This window comes from Lactuca virosa, chromosome 5 (genome assembly GCF_052849685.1).
Source record: "Lactuca virosa cultivar CGN04683 chromosome 5, Lactuca_virosa_CGN04683_v6, whole genome shotgun sequence".
Taxonomy (NCBI): domain Eukaryota; kingdom Viridiplantae; phylum Streptophyta; class Magnoliopsida; order Asterales; family Asteraceae; genus Lactuca; species Lactuca virosa.
The window spans coordinates 316,454,128-316,476,995 of NC_136430.1; the positions used below are offsets into that span (position 1 = coordinate 316,454,128).

At 35.2% G+C, this 22,868-nt stretch overlaps 4 protein-coding genes across 4 annotated transcripts; 1 reads left to right on the forward strand and 3 right to left on the reverse strand.

Annotated features, from left to right (window-relative positions):
- Positions 1-213: 213 nt before the first annotated feature.
- Positions 214-1,663, reverse strand: LOC145117343 (peroxidase N1-like). The gene is made up of 3 exons (XM_079053639.1): positions 1,142-1,663; positions 869-1,031; positions 214-749 (listed from the first exon to the last, which is right to left on the reverse strand). The coding sequence occupies exons 1-3, from the start codon at positions 1,556-1,558 to the stop codon at positions 328-330; spliced, it is 1,002 nt and encodes a 333-aa protein (XP_078909765.1). The 5' UTR covers positions 1,559-1,663; the 3' UTR covers positions 214-327.
- A 2,925-nt stretch (positions 1,664-4,588) lies between these two features.
- LOC145113103 (uncharacterized) lies at positions 4,589-5,414 on the reverse strand. Its single transcript, XM_079049202.1, has 2 exons — positions 5,126-5,414; positions 4,589-5,052 (listed from the first exon to the last, which is right to left on the reverse strand). The coding sequence occupies exons 1-2, from the start codon at positions 5,412-5,414 to the stop codon at positions 4,589-4,591; spliced, it is 753 nt and encodes a 250-aa protein (XP_078905328.1).
- Positions 5,415-7,712: 2,298 nt separating this feature from the next.
- On the forward strand, positions 7,713-10,063 carry LOC145113104 (uncharacterized). Its single transcript, XM_079049203.1, has 4 exons — positions 7,713-7,742; positions 8,931-9,104; positions 9,621-9,941; positions 10,058-10,063. Exons 1-4 carry the CDS (start codon positions 7,713-7,715, stop codon positions 10,061-10,063), a joined length of 531 nt encoding a protein of 176 aa, XP_078905329.1.
- An 8,199-nt stretch (positions 10,064-18,262) lies between these two features.
- LOC145117374 (peroxidase N1-like) lies at positions 18,263-19,712 on the reverse strand. Its single transcript, XM_079053671.1, has 3 exons — positions 19,191-19,712; positions 18,918-19,080; positions 18,263-18,798 (listed from the first exon to the last, which is right to left on the reverse strand). The coding sequence occupies exons 1-3, from the start codon at positions 19,605-19,607 to the stop codon at positions 18,377-18,379; spliced, it is 1,002 nt and encodes a 333-aa protein (XP_078909797.1). The 5' UTR covers positions 19,608-19,712; the 3' UTR covers positions 18,263-18,376.
- Between the last annotated feature and the right edge of the window lie 3,156 nt (positions 19,713-22,868).

Genomic DNA, 22,868 nt, shown 5'->3' on the forward strand with positions numbered 1-22,868 from the left:
TGTTCATCGCACTTGAAGGAAATAGGAAGGGAGACTTCAAATAAATATCCTAGCATAGATGATCAGAGTGCAGATCTCTATCAATATGAGATTTAACTGGAAAACAGAAACCTAATAATATTACCTCACATGTTGACATTTGACCAAGAAAATTTCGAATATTTTTACTCGTCATCAGGAAAATCATCAAATAATACATATATAAATTCTCGATTAAACAATTCAATCCTTTATCTTATTCCAGTTTGAACAAATCAATAAAATTTCAATTGGCCTAATGCAAACTGATGCTATTAACACGTTATGAACCTCATTAAATCCACATTTTTACCAATTGGTGGCCGTACAAACCCTACGAATTTGTCCTTGTCTCCCAGTTTGCACCTCAATATTACCCATCTTCACCATTGCTCTTCCAAACTCAGCGTTGAATCGCGATCCAGGTTGGCCTCTAACACCCAAGAACCCTTGTACATACCTCTGAGTCCTCCTGTCACTCCATAGCTTTGCATCGGATTCAATAACTCCCCGTCCATTCCTCAAGTTTTCATAGAAGGAATTGCCAAAGCTATTAACACTGCCGGTATCCATTGCCACACGCCTAAACGCATCACCGCCATTGGGGCATAGGGCCCGGAGCTGTGGTAGGAATGCTTGGTTTATATCCGGGTCAGGTCCATTGGTATTGTTGAAGTTGTATAGTCTATAGCTGAATAGCAGACAAGCTGTTGTTCCAATTGTGTGTCCTCCTGATCATAAAGAAAAAAAAACACATCTTTAATTGATTTATGAGTTAATGCATGCATGGTGATGCATTATTCCATGCTCTGTAGTAGATATATATTGTACATTATTTTGCTGCACTTACCAACAAGAGTTACAAGATCTTGAGTGTTAAGACCTTTATCAGCAAACTTTCTAATTTGAACAGTAATAGGATCGGTAGCCGCAGGCAAGTTAGCAGTATCCGATGCTTGTGAAACCAATCCATCTCTCCGCCCCAATGGCACCTGCCACCTACGACCACCCGTCTGAAAGACATTGGAAAAACGAATAAAGACCACAGTTTTGCATTTAACTACAATATCTTAACAAACAACTTGACAGGATATTACTTGTTAGTGGAACATTTAATAATTACCAGGACTACAGAATCACGGGCTGCTAAGGCAACAATATCAGCACAAGAGACCACCCCAGGGCATGCAGTTTCGAGCCGAGTCTTTGCAGCATCAATAACTTCAAAGCCTCTCAGTAGGGAGTTGGGTCCGGAAGCCTTTTCAGTTGACGGGCCTTCAATTAGTATAGATGCATCACAGCCGTTGACGAAGCAGTCATGGAAAAACATCCGAAGTAAACCAGGTGCAATAGTGGGGTTGGATTGGACAGCAGACTGAACCGCTGATTGGACTATTGATTCGACCCTTGGGCATGTGGCCCTGTAGAAGCCAACCCGGGTGCCCTGACCTCTACCCCGATTGCCTTGGCCTCGCGCCAAGGTGGCTAACAGGAGAATCAGCAGGATAAGTGTTTTGTTCAGAGAAGAAAAAACCTCCATTACTACCGAAGAGTGCTGGATATTATTTACGTATCAAAGAAGTGTATGAACGATGTTACTGTTTTTAGTTAGTGTATGAGATGATGAAGGCATAGCAGGTCTGCAGGGAGGCAAGGTATTTATATACGTTAGGGTCATAAAGATGTCAACTATACGTGGTTTAAAAAAGTCAGCTGCGAGCTCCATATGGAGGATCAAGGAAGCAAAGTGAAGGAGAAACCTTCAGAGTTCTGGGAACAAGTGGGATCCAACTCATTGTCACACGCGGAAGAGGGTAGATCATGGGTCATTTGATTTGACGATTTCCAAAATTTTGAAAATAAAAAAATATTCAGATATCTATGAGGTTTTGAAGAAATGTGTTTGTTATTTGTAATAACAACTCGACTCTTCTAATATAAACAGAAGCCAAGTCAAAAAGAAACCAAATGAAACCACCGAAAGAAAGATTAAATTAGATTTTACTGAAGTGTGGCATATATTTTATATATGAAGATGCAGGCCGGCTTATATTTTAATCAATGTATTCTTTTCAACAGCAAAAGTAATATATTCCTAAATAATCACCTATGTCTCGAATGAGACTAGAACCCATAAATTCTGGTATAACTTTGCATCAATGTTTTAATAACCGATTTGAACCAGTCGGTCAAACCGGTTGGACCGGGAACCGGAGAAGAAGTGGTTCTAACTAAAACCGATTTTATATCTATATTTGAATTGGAATGAACCGGCCAGTTTTTAGAAAAACCCGGTTGAACTGATTAAATTATATAAAAACACATGAGAATTAATCATTTTTGCATAAAAAAACATTGTTTTTTTTAAATAAAAACACAAGATAAATGTTATGAAATTTTCAAAAAATTTGTATTCATCTAAAACAAAATTTTGTTTACGTATCATATTTTTTTTATTTACGCGGATCGATATGAAGCTCATGCTTATATGCTTTTTTTTTTAAATTTGTTTGGATTGATCTACAATTTTTGTATTTATTTGTATTTTTAATGTTTAAACTTGTGAATGTCTATGTACGTTTAGAAAAATAATTAAAAAAAGATGAAAATTATAGAAATTGGCCGGTTGAAACGAGAACCGATCATCATACCAATTAAATTAAAAAACAAGTTTTTAAAAATTTGCTTTGCACAGTAAAAAATGTTGGTGCTTAGGGTATTAAAAAAAATACTGCAAACATATATACTCTTGGTATTTTTTTTAAGGTGGAATGTATTTTACTCGCCTTATCACCTTATCACGAGTTGATCGTTCGAAGTCCTAACACCCGAGCTTTTATCCTTGGCTTTATCTAATGTTACAATATCACAACCATTTTTCAGCTCTTTACAATTCAAACCATAATTTTTTTCTTACATAAGAGTGGATTAGTACTTATTAAGCCATATCATCCTAATTCACCAAAAATATCAGAAGTCCTAACACCCAAACCTTTATCCTTAGCTTTATCTAATATCAAAACCATTCTTCAGCTCTTTATAATTCAACTCTTTACATTTCAAACCATAATTTTTCTCTTACATAAGAGTGGCTTAGTACATACTAAGCCATATCATCCCAACTCACCAAAAATATCAACTATAGATTATGTGTTAAACCTACTTGACACTTATCTTTAGTGTAGATGTACCACTACTAGATGCGTAATTGTATTTCTTGCCACGGTAAATGCATGTACACTCTTTCTTACCATCGTTGCCGGTGAACTCTAAAAATGTCTACATAAAATTTATCATTTTCGATATTCTTTTTTTTGTTCCTATAGTTTGAATAGTGAACCACCGCTGCAGTTTGCAGTAAAACTTCAGTTGGCCGAGGGAGGGGCCTTTGATCGGGACTTCAAAACATGGACCTAGACTTTTGCTTGATCCGGACATCAAAAGATGGAATCAAAATGAAAGAAAATATGAAAAAATGGAACTTTTGTTTTGGATTTTTGGGATTTCTTTGGAATTTGGCCTTTGAGATTTGCGAAATAAGAAGTCCTGATGTCATGACTCATCAATCAGCTAGCTAGATTAGAGTCTGGGAGATATTTCCAAGAAAAATTTCAAAAAAAAAAAATCGCTTTAAAAATGAAAAAAAAATCCAATAATAATAATAATATAAAAAAACACAAATTTAGAAAAATCTCCTATACTTTTTCAAAGATTTAGCCAAATTAAGCAAAGGACACAAAATAACTATCATTTTTGTTAGGACCCTTGAGAAATGCTAAAATCGATGCGAAAACAAAAAATGATGTCTTTAGCCATTTTCACATGGTTTTTGGTATTTTCGTAGGGTCCTTGCGAAAATGAAGATGACCATATTTTTTTCTCAAGCCTCGCTAAGAAAAATACTATATTCTCTCTGGAAAATATGATGTTTTCTCATATCTTCTTGGGATATATGGTATTTTTTATAAAAGTTTGAGAAAATACCAAATTTTTGTAGACTAAGAAAATACCATATTTTCCTATAAAAACATGGTGTCTTTTCTCGTTGCTTCCAAGAAAACACCATGCTTCTTGGATGTGAGAAAATATGGTGTTTTCTCAAGTGTTTTTTCACATGTTTTCTTTTTATTATTAGTTTTTTCTATTTTTAAATCATTTTGTCGCAAAATGTTAAGTGTAATGTATGATCTTCGAATCAATATCTTCATATATGAAATTCTAACCAAAAATCCTTGTTGGTGATTTAGTTTCTCATCTAAGGTGCTGTTTGTTTTTCCGAAGTGAAACTGTCTGAAGTCTGCGGACCACCTCTGCAGCCCTCTGCAGCAGAAGAGGTTGACTAAAGTGCTGCAGACTGTAATGAGAAGTATGTTTGTTTTTTTAACGTGTGCAGGCTGCTGCAGATATTAAAAAATTTAAAATAAAGTAATTTAATAAACCGAAAATATTTTTTTAATACCAAAAATTTAATAATTGTAGTCTTAAAACATTGAAATAGAATTCAAACAACCAAATTAATCTTACAATAACATTTTTAAATAAAATTCATACAACCAAACTTTAATAATTCTCATTCCATATTTTGCATCAATTGTTCGGCAATTTCATCCCGTAACTGGATCATATATTCACGGTCCGCTACAGTACCATGTGTTGGAATCACATCTTCATCATTATCAACGACTGCATTGTTATTCCGAACCGAGACATTTGGTTCATCATATCGTGCAAAATACTCATCACGTAGTCCCTCTCTTCTTATAAAATTATGAAGCGCAAAACATGCTAGGGTAATGTTTCGTTGTGTAACCAACGAGAATGGTGTCATCCTCTTCAATATAGGGAATCGTGCTTTCAAGACACCAAAAGCACGCTCAATGACATTCCAAAGTTTTGCGTGTGCATGGTTAAATTTTTCTTTATTCGTTAATGCACGTTTTCGACGGAAATCTCCAAGCCAATACCTTACATTACGGTACGGTGCCATAAAACCTCGAATGTTTGCATAGGCGGCATCACAAAGATAATATTTATCTGTAAAAAAAACAAGAAAAAGTAATTTATTTTTCAAACTAAGATAAAACTATTTAAATAACCATAAATTTACCTGATAGTGGAAGCGGGAATGGTGCATGTGGATTTGCTAATGCTTCTGATAAAATTCTAGAATCGTGTGCTATCCCTTCCCAACCGGCTACAACAAACGTAAACATCATGTTGAAGTCACATATTGCCATCTTCTCCTCAACCGACACATGTTTGCTATCCTTTAACGCGTAGTTTACTCTAAAATGAGCACATAGTCGGACAAATGATTCACGGGACATGCGTAGAACTTCAAGACATTGTAGAGGATTACGGTGAAGTAACTCTAACATAAATTCATGTCCCGTCATTTCCGAATCGTTGTCCCGCACTCGTTTGACACCCCTCTTCCAAAAGTAGCGGACGTACAAGTACATTAGAATTATGAGTAGTATCTTTTTGTCGTGATCCATTACGAACCTATTAATCAACAAAACATAACATAACATAAGATAATAACAGAACATAAGATTCAAATACCAAATAGCATAACATAACATAAATCTCAAGTACCAAAATACATACCATAAAAGTCAAATACCAAATAACATAAGATTCAAGTACCAAATACTACAAATAACATCCAAGTAGCAAATAACCAAAAAAACATAACAATATAGTTCCAAAACATGCAATTAAAACCAAAACAAGTCAAACACATAAACTTAACGAACAATCTTTCCATCCTTTAAAACTCCTAAACTTGTAGCTATCATCTCGATCCATCCTCTTAATATTTGTGGATCATTGGGCAAATTTACCCACATCTCTCTTATATTCATGGTCCCTCCAAAAATGTGATACACGGCAAATCGTAGAGGGTCTACTGGGCCTAACTCGAGCAACTCAAGTTTCTCTAAACATTGGGGAATTGTTGGCCCTTGAGTCAAATGGCGTAGAGCTTTTTGCATCTCCAGTGCTAAATCATCAGCAGTAATAGAAGCTTTAGGCGAGGGACACGAAGGTGGATCAGGTGAGGCACTATGAGCTCGAGGTCTAGGAGTTGAGGGTTTAGCTCTTTTGTTGGGGTTACCAGAAGGTGAAACAGCAGAAGGTGAATCAGCAGAAGGTGAAGCAACAGAAGGTGGTGGCTGAGTAAAATATATGCTCACTAGTATGATTGGAAAAATAATCATCTTCATCTATGTTAATGGAAGGGGCATCCATAAGCTTTAGTGGTGCGACATGGAAAGAAGATGATCCCTGTACCGATGGTGTTTGGGATGTGGCATAACTGAGATTACCAGATGCACTTTTCCATCAAAGAGTTCTGCACAAAGCTCTGGAAACAACAATGGGACGGTTTTCAAAGAAGCGGCTTTCGGATGTCCCTAAACCCAATCAATATAACAAAAGTAATATAAGAATTAATGGCAACTATATAAACAATATACATATAAAAATATATATGTGTGTGTGTATATATATATATATATATATATATATATATATATATATATATATATATATATATACCTTTTTAAAGTCCTCCCACTCCTCATTTGTTAAGTTAAAAGTATTTGTTTGTGTATTGTAAAGGTTTCCAGTTTTGTTTTTTAAGTATAGCCATCCTGTGTATTTGGCTTATAGGTTATCATAGACGTTTTTTAATTGTCGTTGATTCAAATCCACGCCATACTTCTCCTTAATGGTTGTTCCTAACTTGTGCCATGATTGTTTGTGCAAACTCAAACCTCTTCTACCCACAGTTTGTACTTCTTCAATACAAGTGAGCAATAAGCATTTTGTTTGCTCATTAGTCCATGTATGTTTATTTCCCATTGCTAATAACAATATATATATATATATATATATATATATATATATATAGAATACATACTTTAGCAACAAAGATTAATCATATTTCAACATAATCAACAAATAAGTTTAGCATATTCAACAACAATGCATCATGAATGAACAAAAAAAAACCATATAACCAAAGATTATACAACACAATCAACAAAAAAGTTTAGCATATTCAACGATTTAAGCACAAACTTGCATATAAGCATAAACTTGATCTCCATTCAAGAAATACAAGTGATAACAATTGAGCAAATAAGTTAAAAAAATCCATTTTAGCAAAGACTTTAACATATTCAACAAATATTTATGATTTCAGCATATAAGATTTATGATTTCAACATATAAACTTGCATATAAGTTTATGATTTCAACATATAAGCATATGATTTCAGCAAAGATTATGATTTTACCAAACATTCATAACAATTCAGCACAAAATTTCATAAATCTAAACATAAATTTGAGCAGAAAATTCATAAACCTAAACATTCATAACAATTCAACATTCAACAAAGATTTTAGTAAGGATTATTCACATCTCATCAACAAAATCCGTACTCAAATCAAAAAATTGGTAATCAATTGCATAGATTCGGTAATCAAATAAGAAATCAAAAAAAAAAACCTAACATGTGATGTTGAAGACGATGGCAGCAAAGATGTGCATCGGGCAGTGACAGCGGCGACCGACGAGCAGCACCGACGACCGTTGAGCGGCAGATGCGACCGGCAGAGGCGAGCGGCTGGAGGATGCGACGAGAAGGGATCGACTTATTTCAAGGAATTGATGGAGAACGAAGATGGAGAAGGAAACAGAATGCGGCGTCCATGTTTTTTTTGTTTAGAATTAGGTTAGAAGTGGTGAGAAGAGCCAAGCCCAATGCTGCGTGGGGAAGAGGACGGGAAGATGTTTTTGAGCCCGAAGTCTTTTATAAAACAAACTGCTGCAAACTTAAAAGTGCTGCGCGTGTGCTGCGCCGCGCAGCACTAAGAGGTTAGAAGAGGTTATTTTAAAAAAAACAAACACAACCTAAGTGTCTAAGAATGGATTCAGAGAATTTTAAGCATAATATTTACACTTAGTTAGATAAGGTTGACAGTCTATAACGAGCGATATATTTGACATCATCAAATCCATATGATATTTACATGAGAATAAGGCTTTTTTCACTTCCATTCATACGCTGAGATGTTTTTGCCTAGGTGCCCGGTGTGGCATCGACAACACCTAGCTCCCGTGTATGCAGTGGAAAAATTTTGAATTTTTTTACCTATTATGCCACTACATAAAATAAACTGGCAACTACATAAAAAAACTGACAACTACATAAAAAAATTGTCACTCTATTGGATCAACCAAACCCAAAAATATATTTACAACTTAAACTTATTAATTATTAGTCCAAAAATCCTATTAATTTTAGCCCAAAAAGATAAGTAAAACAGCCTAATGGCATTTGGATAATTGGATCTTTTGATCCAATTAGGAGAATGAGAGTTTGGACCGGACACTTATTCAATAGAAGCAAAAAGAAAAAAAAGGCATCGAGATTCGAGACTAAATGCATTGTGTTCGGGAATCGGCACTTCGTTGCTTCCTGTGTTGACTAGACGGTTTCGCTGCTCGCTGCTTCCATGATTTCCATTGCTAATGTCTTCTAATTTCCTGAGTGTCTTGTTGATTGAGTAGCAAAAATCTAATCCTATTTGTTCAATTTGAATCCAAGTAATCTCCAAGCCGTAGCTAAGAATAAAGCAAATAAGTGTTTGAAAATTGAAATTTTACCAATTTGTTTAGGTTGAAATCGAAATTGCTATGTTTTTATATTGAATTGGTGAAATTGCTATGTTTTTATTGATGTTATTGACTTATTGATTGATTTGGTGAAATAAAATTGCTATGTCTTATTGTCTTTATTGAAGTTCAGTTTTGATTTGGTGTAATTTGTATGTTTTTATTGAAGCTATTGGATTATTTGGTGAAATTATTAGTTATTTAGCTTAATGTTGAATTATAGGTTACCCTTGGTGGTGAGCTTGAAATGGGAAGAGGGTTAAATCAAGAGACTACACTTGTTCTAGCGGGAGATACAAGATGCGGTTCACATTTCAACACACTCACAAGTTTGATGAAGTTGTTTGCAGATGTTCTTGTAGTTTTAGAATTTGTGAAAGTGGATGGAGGGTCATTGGCAAACCGTCAACAAGCGTCTGGAATCTTAGCATATTTTAAATCTTGTGAGTTCGTGTTTTACTTATATATGATGTATGACATTTTACGCCTCACTGGTACATTATGAAAACAACTTCAAAAAAAAAAATCTAGACATTTAAGAAGCGGCTTCGATGGTTAGAGGGAAAATGGACGCATTGCAATCTTTAAGAGACACGGGGTTTGATAGCATTTTGCCAAATGTATCCTTTTTTTGTCAACCACATAATATTGCTACTTTGGAAATGGAGGATTTTTTATGTTGGTGCGAAAAACCATACGACCACAAAGACCAATAGATTTCATTTTGAGGTTGAAATCTTCAACACGGTGATGGATATGCAACTTACAGAATATCAGGATCGCTTTAGTGAAACAAGCACCAAATTACTAGAATACATGGGTGCTTTGAGCCCTTATGATTCATTTGTACAAATTTGACAAATCAAAGTTGTTGAAGTTGGCTAAGTTGTACAAGTATGACTTTGATGATTAGGATTTGATAGATCTTGAAGGACAACTTGAGATATTGTATCACTCTTGCATCAAAGATGAGCGTTTTACCACTTTGAAAGGAATTTCCGAGCTTTCTCGTTTGATGGCTAGTACGGGGAAACATCGATCTTATCATTTGGTTTATAAGCTTTTAAAGTTGTCTTTGATATTACCCGTAGCGACCGCAATTGTAGAAATATGTTTTTCGAAGATGAAGCTCTTGAAGACCGACTTACGCAACAAGATTGGCGACGAGTTTTTGAACGACGCGTTGCTTTGGTATGTTGAGACCGAAGCACTTGTGAAAGTTGAGAATGAAAAGGTAATAGAACAGTTTCAAACGATGTCTACAAGAAGAAGACAAATTTAAATTGTAATAGATGACAGATCGTTGTTATGTTTTTAACTTTTATGTAATGGATTGCTTATTTGTATTAGACGTAATGAATTATTTTTCGGTTTTATATTATGTTTGACCGGAAAAAAAAACCGGCAACACTTATTATCAATTCATGCATCCGTCCCTGCTCATAACTATTGTAAGGGCTCAAGTGATATGGATAATAAGTATATTGTTCGCTTAGTTTCCTTTTTGTGTGATCCAAATAAGACCAATAGAAAACCTAGTCGTACAGTAGTTTGCTATGATCATGCACACACATTAACATATTCTTTTATGCCCTGTTTGCATTTACGATATTTTGAAGGATCCCAACTAGATACATGATAAGGAGTATCATGTTATTGTTTCACTTGGTAGATGGGTTCTTGTTCCATGATCTCAATGTGAACCGTGTTAGATCTTTATATGGGGTTTTAAAAAAAAACTTAATTATGATGGTAGTTTTTGTCGCTCTAAGGCACATTTGGTTACTAATGGTAAATCCAATATCATGGCATTTGAATATAGAATAAATTACACGAATGGTACCTATGGTTTTGGGTAATTTGCGTGTTTGGTTCCTAACTTATTTTTTAACTCGGAATGCTACTACTGTTTGTTTTTGTTACGCGCTTGGTCCATGTCTTACCTAAAAGGACTATTATGCCATTATTTAAATAAATTCAAATAGTCTTTTTACGGTAAGATAAGGTGAGATGGGGTGAGATTGGAGGTGTGTTTATTTAAATAAATAAAATAATCAAGGGTAAAATAGTCTTTTTAGGTAAGACAATGACTAATTAAGCATACAACAAAAACAAACAGTAGGGACATTTCGAATTAAAAAAGAAGTTAGAGACCAAACGCGCAAATTACCCCAAGCCATAGGGACCATTCGTGTAATTTACTCTTGAATATAATGAGATTTTGAGCATGGTTATAAAAATGGTTACCATTTGTACGATTCTTAATCTAGTCATATCTCAACATTATGCCGTTCATCAGTTTGATATGGAAAATATATTTGTTCATTGCCATTTACAAGATATACTTTATATGCATCAATAGTTAGTCTTTTGTGACTTTTATTTCATGATTATATTTTTCAATTACAATGCTCTTTCTGTGGTAAAAAAAAAAAAATAGGCTCAACAAGCTTCCCATCAACGTATTAATTAATTTGCCAAATATGTTACACACATTGTATCTTAGCTTAATCTCTTTGTTTGTTCTTTTATTATTTACTAGGGTCATGTAATGGAGTATTTCTATTTATATGTTTATGATATTCTCCTTAAAAGTTCTTCAATAATTCTACTGCAACAACGTATTTATGAATTTTGATAATTGGATTAAAAGAAATTTATTGTATTCTTGGAATCTTTGCCAACCTCGTCCATAAGAGGTTGTTAAGTTTCTTATCCAATAAAAGTATGTAACAAGATTCTTAGTCGTGTAATCATGTTTAGTATCAAACCATGCCTCCTCTGTTAAACTAATTGTTGATCCTACATCATATCAAAGTCTTACATTTGTTATATGGTATCTAACCTTTACGATCGATCTCTATATGACATATGATGTTACATATATTTTTCTATTTGTGAACGGCCCCAAGAGGATCACTTCAACACATGTGTGCTACATTTGAGGCACTCTTAATCAAAGACGTCAATTGAATGGCTTCCTAAAAGCTAGTTTCATAACCTATTTGAATAATGATTGGACAAGGTGTCTAATGATGCAACAAGCTACTTCATGTTGTTGCATTTTCTTTGGCTAAACTTCAAGGTTTATCCCTCATTGGAGTGTCGAGGCCTGTTATAAAGGCGTGACTAACACTACAAGAAATAAAGGCAAAGCGGCGACGCATACTATTAGCGGTGACACGTAATTTATGGGTTACGTGTCGCCGCTAATAGTGTGCGTCGCCGCTAAAGGTGGAAAACAACTATCTGCGTCAAAAGAAAAAAGTAAACCCTATCTGTTGATTTGGACCTAATCGAACTACCGTAAACGAAGATCACGTAAAGTATTGGCGGCGACGTCAATAACAACGACATCGTCGCCGCTAATACTAAAAAAACACTTTGTTTTTTTCCCTAAATAAAAGAGTAAACCCTGTCTAGTGTTTTTTGTATTTGTAGAGTAAGTTTGATTTTAATAAGGTTAACTTGGATTCCGAGTGTGCTCAGTTGTTGCAGAGCATTGATGCAACGTCAATAGCAGCGACATAATCGCCGCTAATGTTCCAAAAAAACTCAGTGTTTTTTCCCTCCAAAAGATTAGAGTAAACCCTATTCGGTGTTTTTTTGTATTTGTAGAATAAGTTTGATTTTGATAAGGTTAACTTGGATCCCGAGCGTGCTTAGTTGTTGCAGCGCATTGATGCGACTCTGGCAAAAATTTATAAAGGCCAGAAAAGACTATTATACCCTTACTATTTTTTTATAATGTATTTTTGTTGTGCGTTGGTGTAACACCTAGTTCTTGGTACGTATTCTTTTATCAAATCTTTAAATGTTTAGCATTTTGGGTCTTGGACTCGGCGAGTTGAAGGACCAACTCGCCGAGTAGAAGCGGGATGGGACGCGGGGTTTAAGTGATGTACTCGGCGAGTCGGGTCCCCGGACTCGGCGAGTAGACCCTGTTTGGACAAAAACCCTAATCCAGGGGTGTGCACCCTATTTAAACACCTTAACTCGGCCTCCTTCGTCCCATTTCCTCCCAGAAGACCCCCATAGCAAACCCTAGCCGTTATTGAAGAGTTTTAAGGCATTTAGAGTGATCTTGGTGATTTTGTGGTTCAAGGAAGAAGGAAAAGTTTGAATGATCAAGAGGAGGCTAGAAGGATTCAGTTGTGAGCATCATTTGCAGTCTTCAGAAGGTATAAAGTCTATACCTTGCTCTTTCATTTGTTAGATCCCTCTTTGGGAAGATTTAGGGCTTTTATGAGCCATTTTGGTAGCCAACCATGTTTGCAAACGTGGTTGGGGTTTGAGCTTCTGAAAGACATCATTCAAAGAGTCACTAGGCAGATTTGGGTTGCTTTTGCACCCATGAAAGGTTCCATGTGCCATATGAGCTTGTTTTATGTCCTTTTGAGCTCAAAGTCCCATGCAAGCACGTAAAGGTTGTAACTTTACGTGTTAGATCGATTGTAGAAGCTTGGATCTATCTTTTGATCAAAGGATGTACATCAGAAAGCAAAGATTTAGGGTATGGACGTGACCAACTCGGCGAGTCCACTATTGAACTCGGCGAGTCTAAGGGTTTTGCCCTTTCTGTTGAGGGTCAAAAGAACCCAGTTGAGTGTGGAAAGGTTTTAAGGGGGTCCCAGGGAGTGACCCAACGTTCTGGACTAAGCCATTGTGCTGGAAGTTCATGGGACTCGGCGAGTGCATGAACGGACTCGGCGAGTCCAAGGCAATCTCCTTAGAACTCGGCGAGTTGAGGACAGATCTGGTTCATCAGATAAAGGCCAACTCGACGAGTTGTTCATCAACTCGGCGAGTCGGATGAGTTTTCATGGGGCGTTCGAATGAGAGAAGAACTCGTCGAGTTAACGGCCCAACTCGACGAGTAGGGTCACGGATGAGGACGAGTAGAGAGTGAGGGAATCAGCAAGTTGACGGCCCAACTCGGCGAGTCGGGTCAACTGGAAGTTGACTTTGACTTTGACTTTGACTTGACTTGGTTGGGGGTAAATGGTCATTTTAACCTAAGTATAGAGATCAGTTTCTAACTGAGTGTTTATGGGGTTTGTAGCCGGAGGATTTCCGGAGCAGCAGCGGACAGAGGTTTCCCGCACAGATTATCAGCAGCCACTTGTACGAGGTGAGTTACCTTCCAATAGGGGTGGGTCTACGGCCACAATGCCGGCCCACCAATGAGGATTATTTAGAAGATGATTGTCTTTGTGATATTCATCTTGGTATGGTTATGTGTTTGGTTATGAGTTATATATGTATGATATGTTACGTGCATGGTAGGGATAGTTTCCCTGATAGTGGTCCTTAGGACCAAGGGGTAGGTCAGTACCCGGATATGCCTGACTGTATGCTTATATCTTGTATTGTATGTTAGTGGTAGGGGGTGGAATAGTCCCCAGTTACCGGTTGAAAGATACCGATGAATGGTTACCGGTTGAAAGATACCGAAGAATGGTTACCGGTTGAAAGATACCGATGAATGGTTACCGGTTGAAAGATACCGATGATATAGTATGGTATGTGGTATGATGGGGGAACTCACTAAGCTTTGTGCTTACGGTTTCAGTTTTGGTTTCAGGTACCTCTTCGTCTAAGGGGAAGGAGCCGGCGGCGTAGCATGGCATCACACACACACATGAATTTCCGCATGGTGTTCTCTGGGATTGTACTCTGATATGACATTTGTTTATGTTGTGGGTTTTAAACATGATACTTGGTTTTTTTCGAGATGACGTGTTTATACAATATTTTCTAATAAATGTTTTATGAATTAATTAATCAAAAATGAAATTTTTGGGCTTGAATTTTGGGATGTTACAGTTGGGTCCCTGATGGACTTAAAAAGACTATTATACCCTTACTATTTTTTTAAAATAAATTATTTATTATTTATTATTTATAACTTATTAAAATTAGATATGGGCCCACTTAAAACCCCAACCCACTTCCCCACCCAACCATTTAGGTGTTTCTCAGTTATGTGCTTTTACTAGTTCTTTAATGGAAGAAACTAAAAAAAAAACCTAAATCAGATCCTTATACTATTGTCGATATCTACTCTCGCGAATCTACTTCTGCCTTATCTCTTCTTTAAGCTCCATCTACGCCACAATTGTTTCATATCCAACGACCACCACCTCCCTCACTCAATTTGGGGGTTTTTTGACGAGTCACAGCTCACCGGAGATGCACATAGAGGTGAACAAGAGGCAGGGGAAGAATGGTTTCAAAGGTACGCTTCCTCGCCGAAAACTTCACACATTCTTCTCGATCGATCTACCTTTTTATCTTCCTTCTTAAAACCGATTGAAATCGCAACATCATCTTCAAAATCAATTGAAAATCATCAACATCACAACTTCCTCGTCGAAAAATTACACCAGTAGTGTAATTTACTCATATTTTTTGATGTTTATCATTTTTTGAAAATACAGAATGTTCTACTCCAAATGATCAATCAACAAACCTAAGCTTCTTCGGAAGCAAGCGGTCTAACACCAAATAATATAAAAAAATTGTCTTGAAAGAATATTGGGTTTTCGAGGTGGAGATATCAGACATTGGGTGTAAACCTTCAACAGTTGTGTCTATGTACGATTAGGAACAACCGATGACACAACCACCACCACAATCACATGTAATTGTTAGTTTAAGTTGAAGAGTATAATGCTATAATGGAAAAACGAAAAAAAGTAGGATGCTATAATGATATGTTGGTAATTGTTTGTTTAGTATATAGTACAATGCTATAATGGAAAGTAGAATGCTATAATGATATGTTGGTTATGGTTTAATATGTTGGTATTTTGTATTTTGATAATTTTTGGAAAGTACAATGCTATAATGGAAAAATGAAAAAAGTAAAATGTTATAATGTATATGTAATATTGTGTATCATGTAGTTTGATTATAGTTTGATATGTTGGTATTTTGTAGTTGGTAATTTTTTGGAAAGTATAAAGCTATAATGGAAAAATGAAAAATAAAGTACAATGTTATAATGTATATGCAATATTGTGTATGATATATGTTTAAGTGTATTTGGAAAGTATAATTCTATAATGATATGTTAGCTATGGTTTGATATTTTGGTAATTTTTGGAAAGTACAATGCTATAATGGAAAAATGAAAAAAAGTACAATGTTATAATGTATATGCAATATTGTGTATCATGTAATTTGGTTGTAGTTTGATATGTTTGTATTTTGTAGTTTGGTAATTTTTGGAAAGTACAATGCTATAATGGAAAATGAAAAAGTACAATGCTATAATGTATATGCAATATTGTGTGGTATGTTTATGTGTATTTGAAAACTAGAATGCTATAATGATATGTTGGTTATAGTTTGATATGATTGTATTTTGTATTTTGGTAATTTTTGGAAAGTGCAATGCTATTATGATACGTTGGTAATATATTTTGTTTTCTTTGTAGTTGGAAATGCTGCAAATAATGCTAAAAGACCCGGTCTGTTGTGCGGTACTGGAAGACTGGTTTTGCTCATTGTCGTTAGGGATGAGCAGTTTGTACCAAATCCTGATCTCGTATCGGTACCGTACCGGAACCGGTAACGAACCGTATCGAATTTAAAAATATGGGACGATACTCGTTACTCCAAAATCACGAAATCGGGATTCGGTACCGTCAGTATCGATACCATTCCCGGTACCGGTACCGGTAACGTTAATTCGGTACGGTACTCGGATTGACTTTAGATCAAATTCGATAATCGGGAAATCGTGAACGATATTGGTCGGTATCGGTTCCGTCCCACACTTATCCTTAATTGTCGTCACAAAATGAAAACGAAGGAAACGAGGGGAGTAATGAGGACGAGTAGCTACTTTTTTAGGATTTATGAAATGTTTTGTTTGAATTAGTATTTTAGATATATTGCACTCTGCTTGGATGAATATTTTGGACCAGATGTCTATGGATTAATATTTTGGATTAGATATAGTATTAAGTGTCGTTAATGTTTCGAAATATTTTTCTGCAAAATTAAGTTTCGTAGTAGTTTTTATAGATGTTATAGTGTTTTTTATAATTTTAATGTTAAATAATAAAAAATAAGAAAAATATTTTAACTGTGGCTCCTTTAGTGACGACTGTAAGCATTAGCAGCGACATAGCATTTGCAGCGTTAGAAGGCATTGGCGGCGACTTTTTTAGTGACGACAGGTCGCCGCTAAATGATTTAGCAGCGACAAACCTGCTTTTTAGCAGTGATGCATGTCGCCGCTAATGCTTGCGTTTCTTATAGTGTAATGTTTAGATCAATGTTTTAAAAACCGGTTTTTTAGTTGAACAGGTATGGTGACCGATTTTTAGTTCAACCGGTTTAACCCGTTCGATCGCCGGGTCAACCGATTTCTATAATTTTCATATTTTTTCCTATTTTCTTACACATACATACATATATAAATCATGAATTTGACGTTTACTAGTTTAAACTTTAGAAATATACATAAAAATAAGTTGTAGATCAATCCAAATACATTAAAATAACACATAATCATAAGTTTTAGTGTTTTACATCAATCCATATACGTCAAAAAGAAAATAAATATAACACCGAAACAAATATAGTTTTAGATGAATACAAACACATCAAAAAAAACTTTATAACATTTACCATCTGTTTTTATTTAGAGAAAACTAAATAGATTTGAAAAAAATCACCAAAGTTTTTATTCAAATGGTGCTTTCCATGTGTTTTTATTCGTTTTAACTGGTTCAACCGGTTTATTTTGACCGGTTCAACCGGATTTTTCTAAAAACCGACCGGTTCAATTCGGTTCAGAAATCAACATAAAACCGGTGATAGTTGAACCGTTCTCTCCTCCGGTTCCCAGTCCAACCGGTTCGATCGGCCGGTTTAAAACATTGGTTTAGATCTATTTCAAACCGGCAAATATAAATATATAAATATATTCCTAAAGTCACATCTAATTCCACTTATGTCCACAACGAGATTTGAACCCTCAACTTTAAAAAAGAAGGACACCACTTAATACCGTTGAGTTAGAAACCCTTTGGTTTTTTGGTGGTGTTCATGCACTCCATGTTTCTTTCATCTCATATCAATATGATGGTATCTTCATCAAGGGCGTTAGTGATTTCGGCCGGTCCTATATAAATGTGTGGAGTGTGGACCCATCCTCCTAATAAATCTTGGACGAATGTTATACATGTAGATTGATGTATTTTTTTTTTATGCATAGTTTGATCCATTCTCTGGCCAAAATGGGAAAATAATACTCATTCATTAGACCGGCATGAGATGCTTATTCAGTTAAGATTAAATGACCTATGGAAGTATCATATATAGTTTTGTTCATCGCACTTGAAGGAAATAGGAAGGGAGACTTCAAATAAATATCCTAGCATAGATGATCAGAGTGCAGATCTCTATCAATATGAGATTTAACTGGAAAACAGAAACCTAATAATATTACCTCACATGTTGACATTTGACCAAGAAAATTTCGAATATTTTTACTCGTCATCAGGAAAATCATCAAATAATACATATATAAATTCTCGATTAAACAATTCAATCCTTTATCTTATTCCAGTTTGAACAAATCAATAAAATTTCAATTGGCCTAATGCAAACTGATGCTATTAACACGTTATGAACCTCATTAAATCCACATTTTTACCAATTGGTGGCCGTACAAACCCTACGAATTTGTCCTTGTCTCCCAGTTTGCACCTCAATATTACCCATCTTCACCATTGCTCTTCCAAACTCAGCGTTGAATCGCGATCCAGGTTGGCCTCTAACACCCAAGAACCCTTGTACATACCTCTGAGTCCTCCTGTCACTCCATAGCTTTGCATCGGATTCAATAACTCCCCGTCCATTCCTCAAGTTTTCATAGAAGGAATTGCCAAAGCTATTAACACTGCCGGTATCCATTGCCACACGCCTAAACGCATCACCGCCATTGGGGCATAGGGCCCGGAGCTGTGGTAGGAATGCTTGGTTTATATCCGGGTCAGGTCCATTGGTATTGTTGAAGTTGTATAGTCTATAGCTGAATAGCAGACAAGCTGTTGTTCCAATTGTGTGTCCTCCTGATCATAAAGAAAAAAAAACACATCTTTAATTGATTTATGAGTTAATGCATGCATGGTGATGCATTATTCCATGCTCTGTAGTAGATATATATTGTACATTATTTTGCTGCACTTACCAACAAGAGTTACAAGATCTTGAGTGTTAAGACCTTTATCAGCAAACTTTCTAATTTGAACAGTAATAGGATCGGTAGCCGCAGGCAAGTTAGCAGTATCCGATGCTTGTGAAACCAATCCATCTCTCCGCCCCAATGGCACCTGCCACCTACGACCACCCGTCTGAAAGACATTGGAAAAACGAATAAAGACCACAGTTTTGCATTTAACTACAATATCTTAACAAACAACTTGACAGGATATTACTTGTTAGTGGAACATTTAATAATTACCAGGACTACAGAATCACGGGCTGCTAAGGCAACAATATCAGCACAAGAGACCACCCCAGGGCATGCAGTTTCGAGCCGAGTCTTTGCAGCATCAATAACTTCAAAGCCTCTCAGTAGGGAGTTGGGTCCGGAAGCCTTTTCAGTTGACGGGCCTTCAATTAGTATAGATGCATCACAGCCGTTGACGAAGCAGTCATGGAAAAACATCCGAAGTAAACCAGGTGCAATAGTGGGGTTGGATTGGACAGCAGACTGAACCGCTGATTGGACTATTGATTCGACCCTTGGGCATGTGGCCCTGTAGAAGCCAACCCGGGTGCCCTGACCTCTACCCCGATTGCCTTGGCCTCGCGCCAAGGTGGCTAACAGGAGAATCAGCAGGATAAGTGTTTTGTTCAGAGAAGAAAAAACCTCCATTACTACCGAAGAGTGCTGGATATTATTTACGTATCAAAGAAGTGTATGAACGATGTTACTGTTTTTAGTTAGTGTATGAGATGATGAAGGCATAGCAGGTCTGCAGGGAGGCAAGGTATTTATATACGTTAGGGTCATAAAGATGTCAACTATACGTGGTTTAAAAAAGTCAGCTGCGAGCTCCATATGGAGGATCAAGGAAGCAAAGTGAAGGAGAAACCTTCAGAGTTCTGGGAACAAGTGGGATCCAACTCATTGTCACACGCGGAAGAGGGTAGATCATGGGTCATTTGATTTGACGATTTCCAAAATTTTGAAAATAAAAAAATATTCAGATATCTATGAGGTTTTGAAGAAATGTGTTTGTTATTTGTAATAACAACTCGACTCTTCTAATATAAACAGAAGCCAAGTCAAAAAGAAACCAAATGAAACCACCGAAAGAAAGATTAAATTAGATTTTACTGAAGTGTGGCATATATTTTATATATGAAGATGCAGGCCGGCTTATATTTTAATCAATGTATTCTTTTCAACAGCAAAAGTAATATATTCCTAAATAATCACCTATGTCTCGAATGAGACTAGAACCCATAAATTCTGGTATAACTTTGCATCAATGTTTTAATAACCGATTTGAACCAGTCGGTCAAACCGGTTGGACCGGGAACCGGAGAAGAAGTGGTTCTAACTAAAACCGATTTTATATCTATATTTGAATTGGAATGAACCGGCCAGTTTTTAGAAAAACCCGGTTGAACTGATTAAATTATATAAAAACACATGAGAATTAATCATTTTTGCATAAAAAAACATTGTTTTTTTTAAATAAAAACACAAGATAAATGTTATGAAATTTTCAAAAAATTTGTATTCAATTAAAACAAAATTTTGTTTACGTATCATATTTTTTTTATTTACGCGGATCGATATGAAGCTCATGCTTATATGCTTTTTTTTTTTTTTTTTTTTTTTTTTTAAAATTTGTTTGGATTGATCTACAATTTTTGTATTTATTTGCATTTTTAATGTTTAAACTTGTGAATATCTATGTACGTTTAGAAAAATAATTAAAAAAGATGAAAATTATAGAAATTAACCGGTTGAAACGAGAACCGATCATCATACCAATTAAATTAAAAAACAAGTTTTTAAAAATTTGCTTTGCACAGTAAAAAATGTTGGTGCTTAGGGTATTAAAAAAAAAATACTACAAACATATATACTCTTGGTATTTTTTTTAAGGTGGAATGTATTTTACTCGCCTTATCACCTTATCACGAGTTGATCGTTCGAAGTCCTAACACCCGAGCTTTTATCCTTGGCTTTATCTAATGTTACAATATCACAACAATTTTTCAGCTCTTTACAATTCAAACCATAATTTTTTTCTTACATAAGAGTGGATTAGTACTTATTAAGCCATATCATCCTAATTCACCAAAAATATCAGAAGTCCTAACACCCAAACCTTTATCCTTAGCTTTATCTAATATCAAAACCATTCTTCAGCTCTTTATAATTCAACTCTTTACAGTTCAAACCATAATTTTTCTCTTACATAAGAGTGGCTTAGTACATACTAAGCCATATCATCCCAACTCACCAAAAATATCAACTATATATTATGTGTTAAACCTACTTGACACTTATCTTAACCCATTAAAACATAAATTAAGTAACATTATTTCTTCCAAATCCATAATTCAAGTACTTTAACCTAAGGTACAAACTCCTTCTGCATAGTGTAACAACCCGTTATTTCAAGTCAATGTAAGTCAAACTTATTCGAATAAAAGTCTAAACCACAATCATATACAAATAAATCCATATCATAGCATTAATACAATAAGAGCTTAAATGCCTTAAGGGCATGTTTATATAAGTTATTTTATTTGCATACTTCCATAATCACACTTATATATAAGTTATAAACACTTATATATTGAAAACTATGCATATATAACTTAATGTACAAGTCAACAAAAGTCAAAAGTCAAACATACTAAATAAAAGTCAAATTGTCAAATATATAAGGCTTAAATATTGATTTAATAATGGAAATAACTTTTTCTATATTTGTGTTTTAGAAATTTGGAATTTAAAACACTTAGACCGAAATCACCCTTTTTGGTGATTCTATGCAAGGACCGAAATCTTAGCCTAAACCGAGAACCACCCACCGAGAACAAGCTTTGGAACCGAGAACCTTTGCACGACCCCACCCCTCTCGGACCGAAATCGGGATTTCGGTCAAGACCGCAAACCTGCGAACCGCAAACATCACTTCAGACCGAAAACCTTGACCGAAATCAAGGTGATCTCGGCTGAACAGTAGACCGAAGACCCCATTTTATCCCTTTAGCACACTAACCAATGCGATAACCCCACTTGCTATTACTTAACCACCTCATAGTTACTCCCGATTTAAAATATGAATTTGATTCATTTTACACTTCCAGTAGACATTTTCACCTCATTTCTCTCTCAAATTCGAACCTCTTTTCTTTCCAAGATTAAAGACTAACATTTCCCAGAGTTTGATTCTTCCAACCACTTCTCCTTAAGAAATCATTGTAAGTTTTTATAAACTAGTATTATTACAATCATATTTATGTTAGATCATAATATTTACACATTATTATGTGTTTAAAACAATTAGGACACGATTAACTTCCCGTGTTCTAGCCCGAAGTCACCGTTACTATCATATTAACTAACCGCGGCTACATACAAGGTGAGTTCATACCACTACGTTTTCACGATTTTTCACTGTTTTAGGGGGGGGGGAATACAAGTGTAACACAAGTAATTTAGTGTTATTATCTAAATGATTTCAATATTTATTCAATCGTTGTCGTCATTAAAAACATATATATATATATATATATATATATATATATATATATATATATATATATATATATATAAGGTTCAACAGGCTTAGAATTGATAATTTTGCTCTATTTCCTGTTCCTTGTTTGGTTGTGGACTTGGGGTAGAATTATTTATTCGACTGCCTTTTTTAATCATAATTATATAAATATATTATATTTATATAAGTATAAAATCATTTAAACTTGTTAAACAAAAATATTATTTTTGCATCTATTTTAGTACCATTTGGACTCAAATGTTAAATTTCACGGAACAACTTTATCACGGAATTTACAATTTAAATTTGCCAAATCATTAAAATAGAAAGGTTCTCGTTTCAGTAGAACACATACATATAAACTATAATAGGTATAGTTTATGGAA

Coding starts and splice junctions, on each gene's coding strand:
- LOC145117374 (XM_079053671.1), bottom strand. CDS start 19,607: ATGGAGGTTTTTTCTTCTCTGAACAAAACACTTATCCTGCTGATTCTC. Junction 19,081..19,190: donor CCCGTGATTCTGTAGTCCTG/GTAATTATTAAA, acceptor AATGTCTTTCAG/ACGGGTGGTCGTAGGTGGCA. Junction 18,799..18,917: donor AGATCTTGTAACTCTTGTTG/GTAAGTGCAGCA, acceptor CTTTATGATCAG/GAGGACACACAATTGGAACA.
- LOC145113103 (XM_079049202.1), bottom strand. CDS start 5,414: ATGACGGGACATGAATTTATGTTAGAGTTACTTCACCGTAATCCTCTA. Junction 5,053..5,125: donor ATTCCCGCTTCCACTATCAG/GTAAATTTATGG, acceptor TTTTTTTTACAG/ATAAATATTATCTTTGTGAT.
- LOC145113104 (XM_079049203.1), top strand. CDS start 7,713: ATGGAGAAGGAAACAGAATGCGGCGTCCAT. Junction 7,743..8,930: donor AAACAGAATGCGGCGTCCAT/GTTTTTTTTGTT, acceptor GTTGAATTATAG/GTTACCCTTGGTGGTGAGCT. Junction 9,105..9,620: donor AAGTGGATGGAGGGTCATTG/GCAAACCGTCAA, acceptor TTTGATGATTAG/GATTTGATAGATCTTGAAGG.
- LOC145117343 (XM_079053639.1), bottom strand. CDS start 1,558: ATGGAGGTTTTTTCTTCTCTGAACAAAACACTTATCCTGCTGATTCTC. Junction 1,032..1,141: donor CCCGTGATTCTGTAGTCCTG/GTAATTATTAAA, acceptor AATGTCTTTCAG/ACGGGTGGTCGTAGGTGGCA. Junction 750..868: donor AGATCTTGTAACTCTTGTTG/GTAAGTGCAGCA, acceptor CTTTATGATCAG/GAGGACACACAATTGGAACA.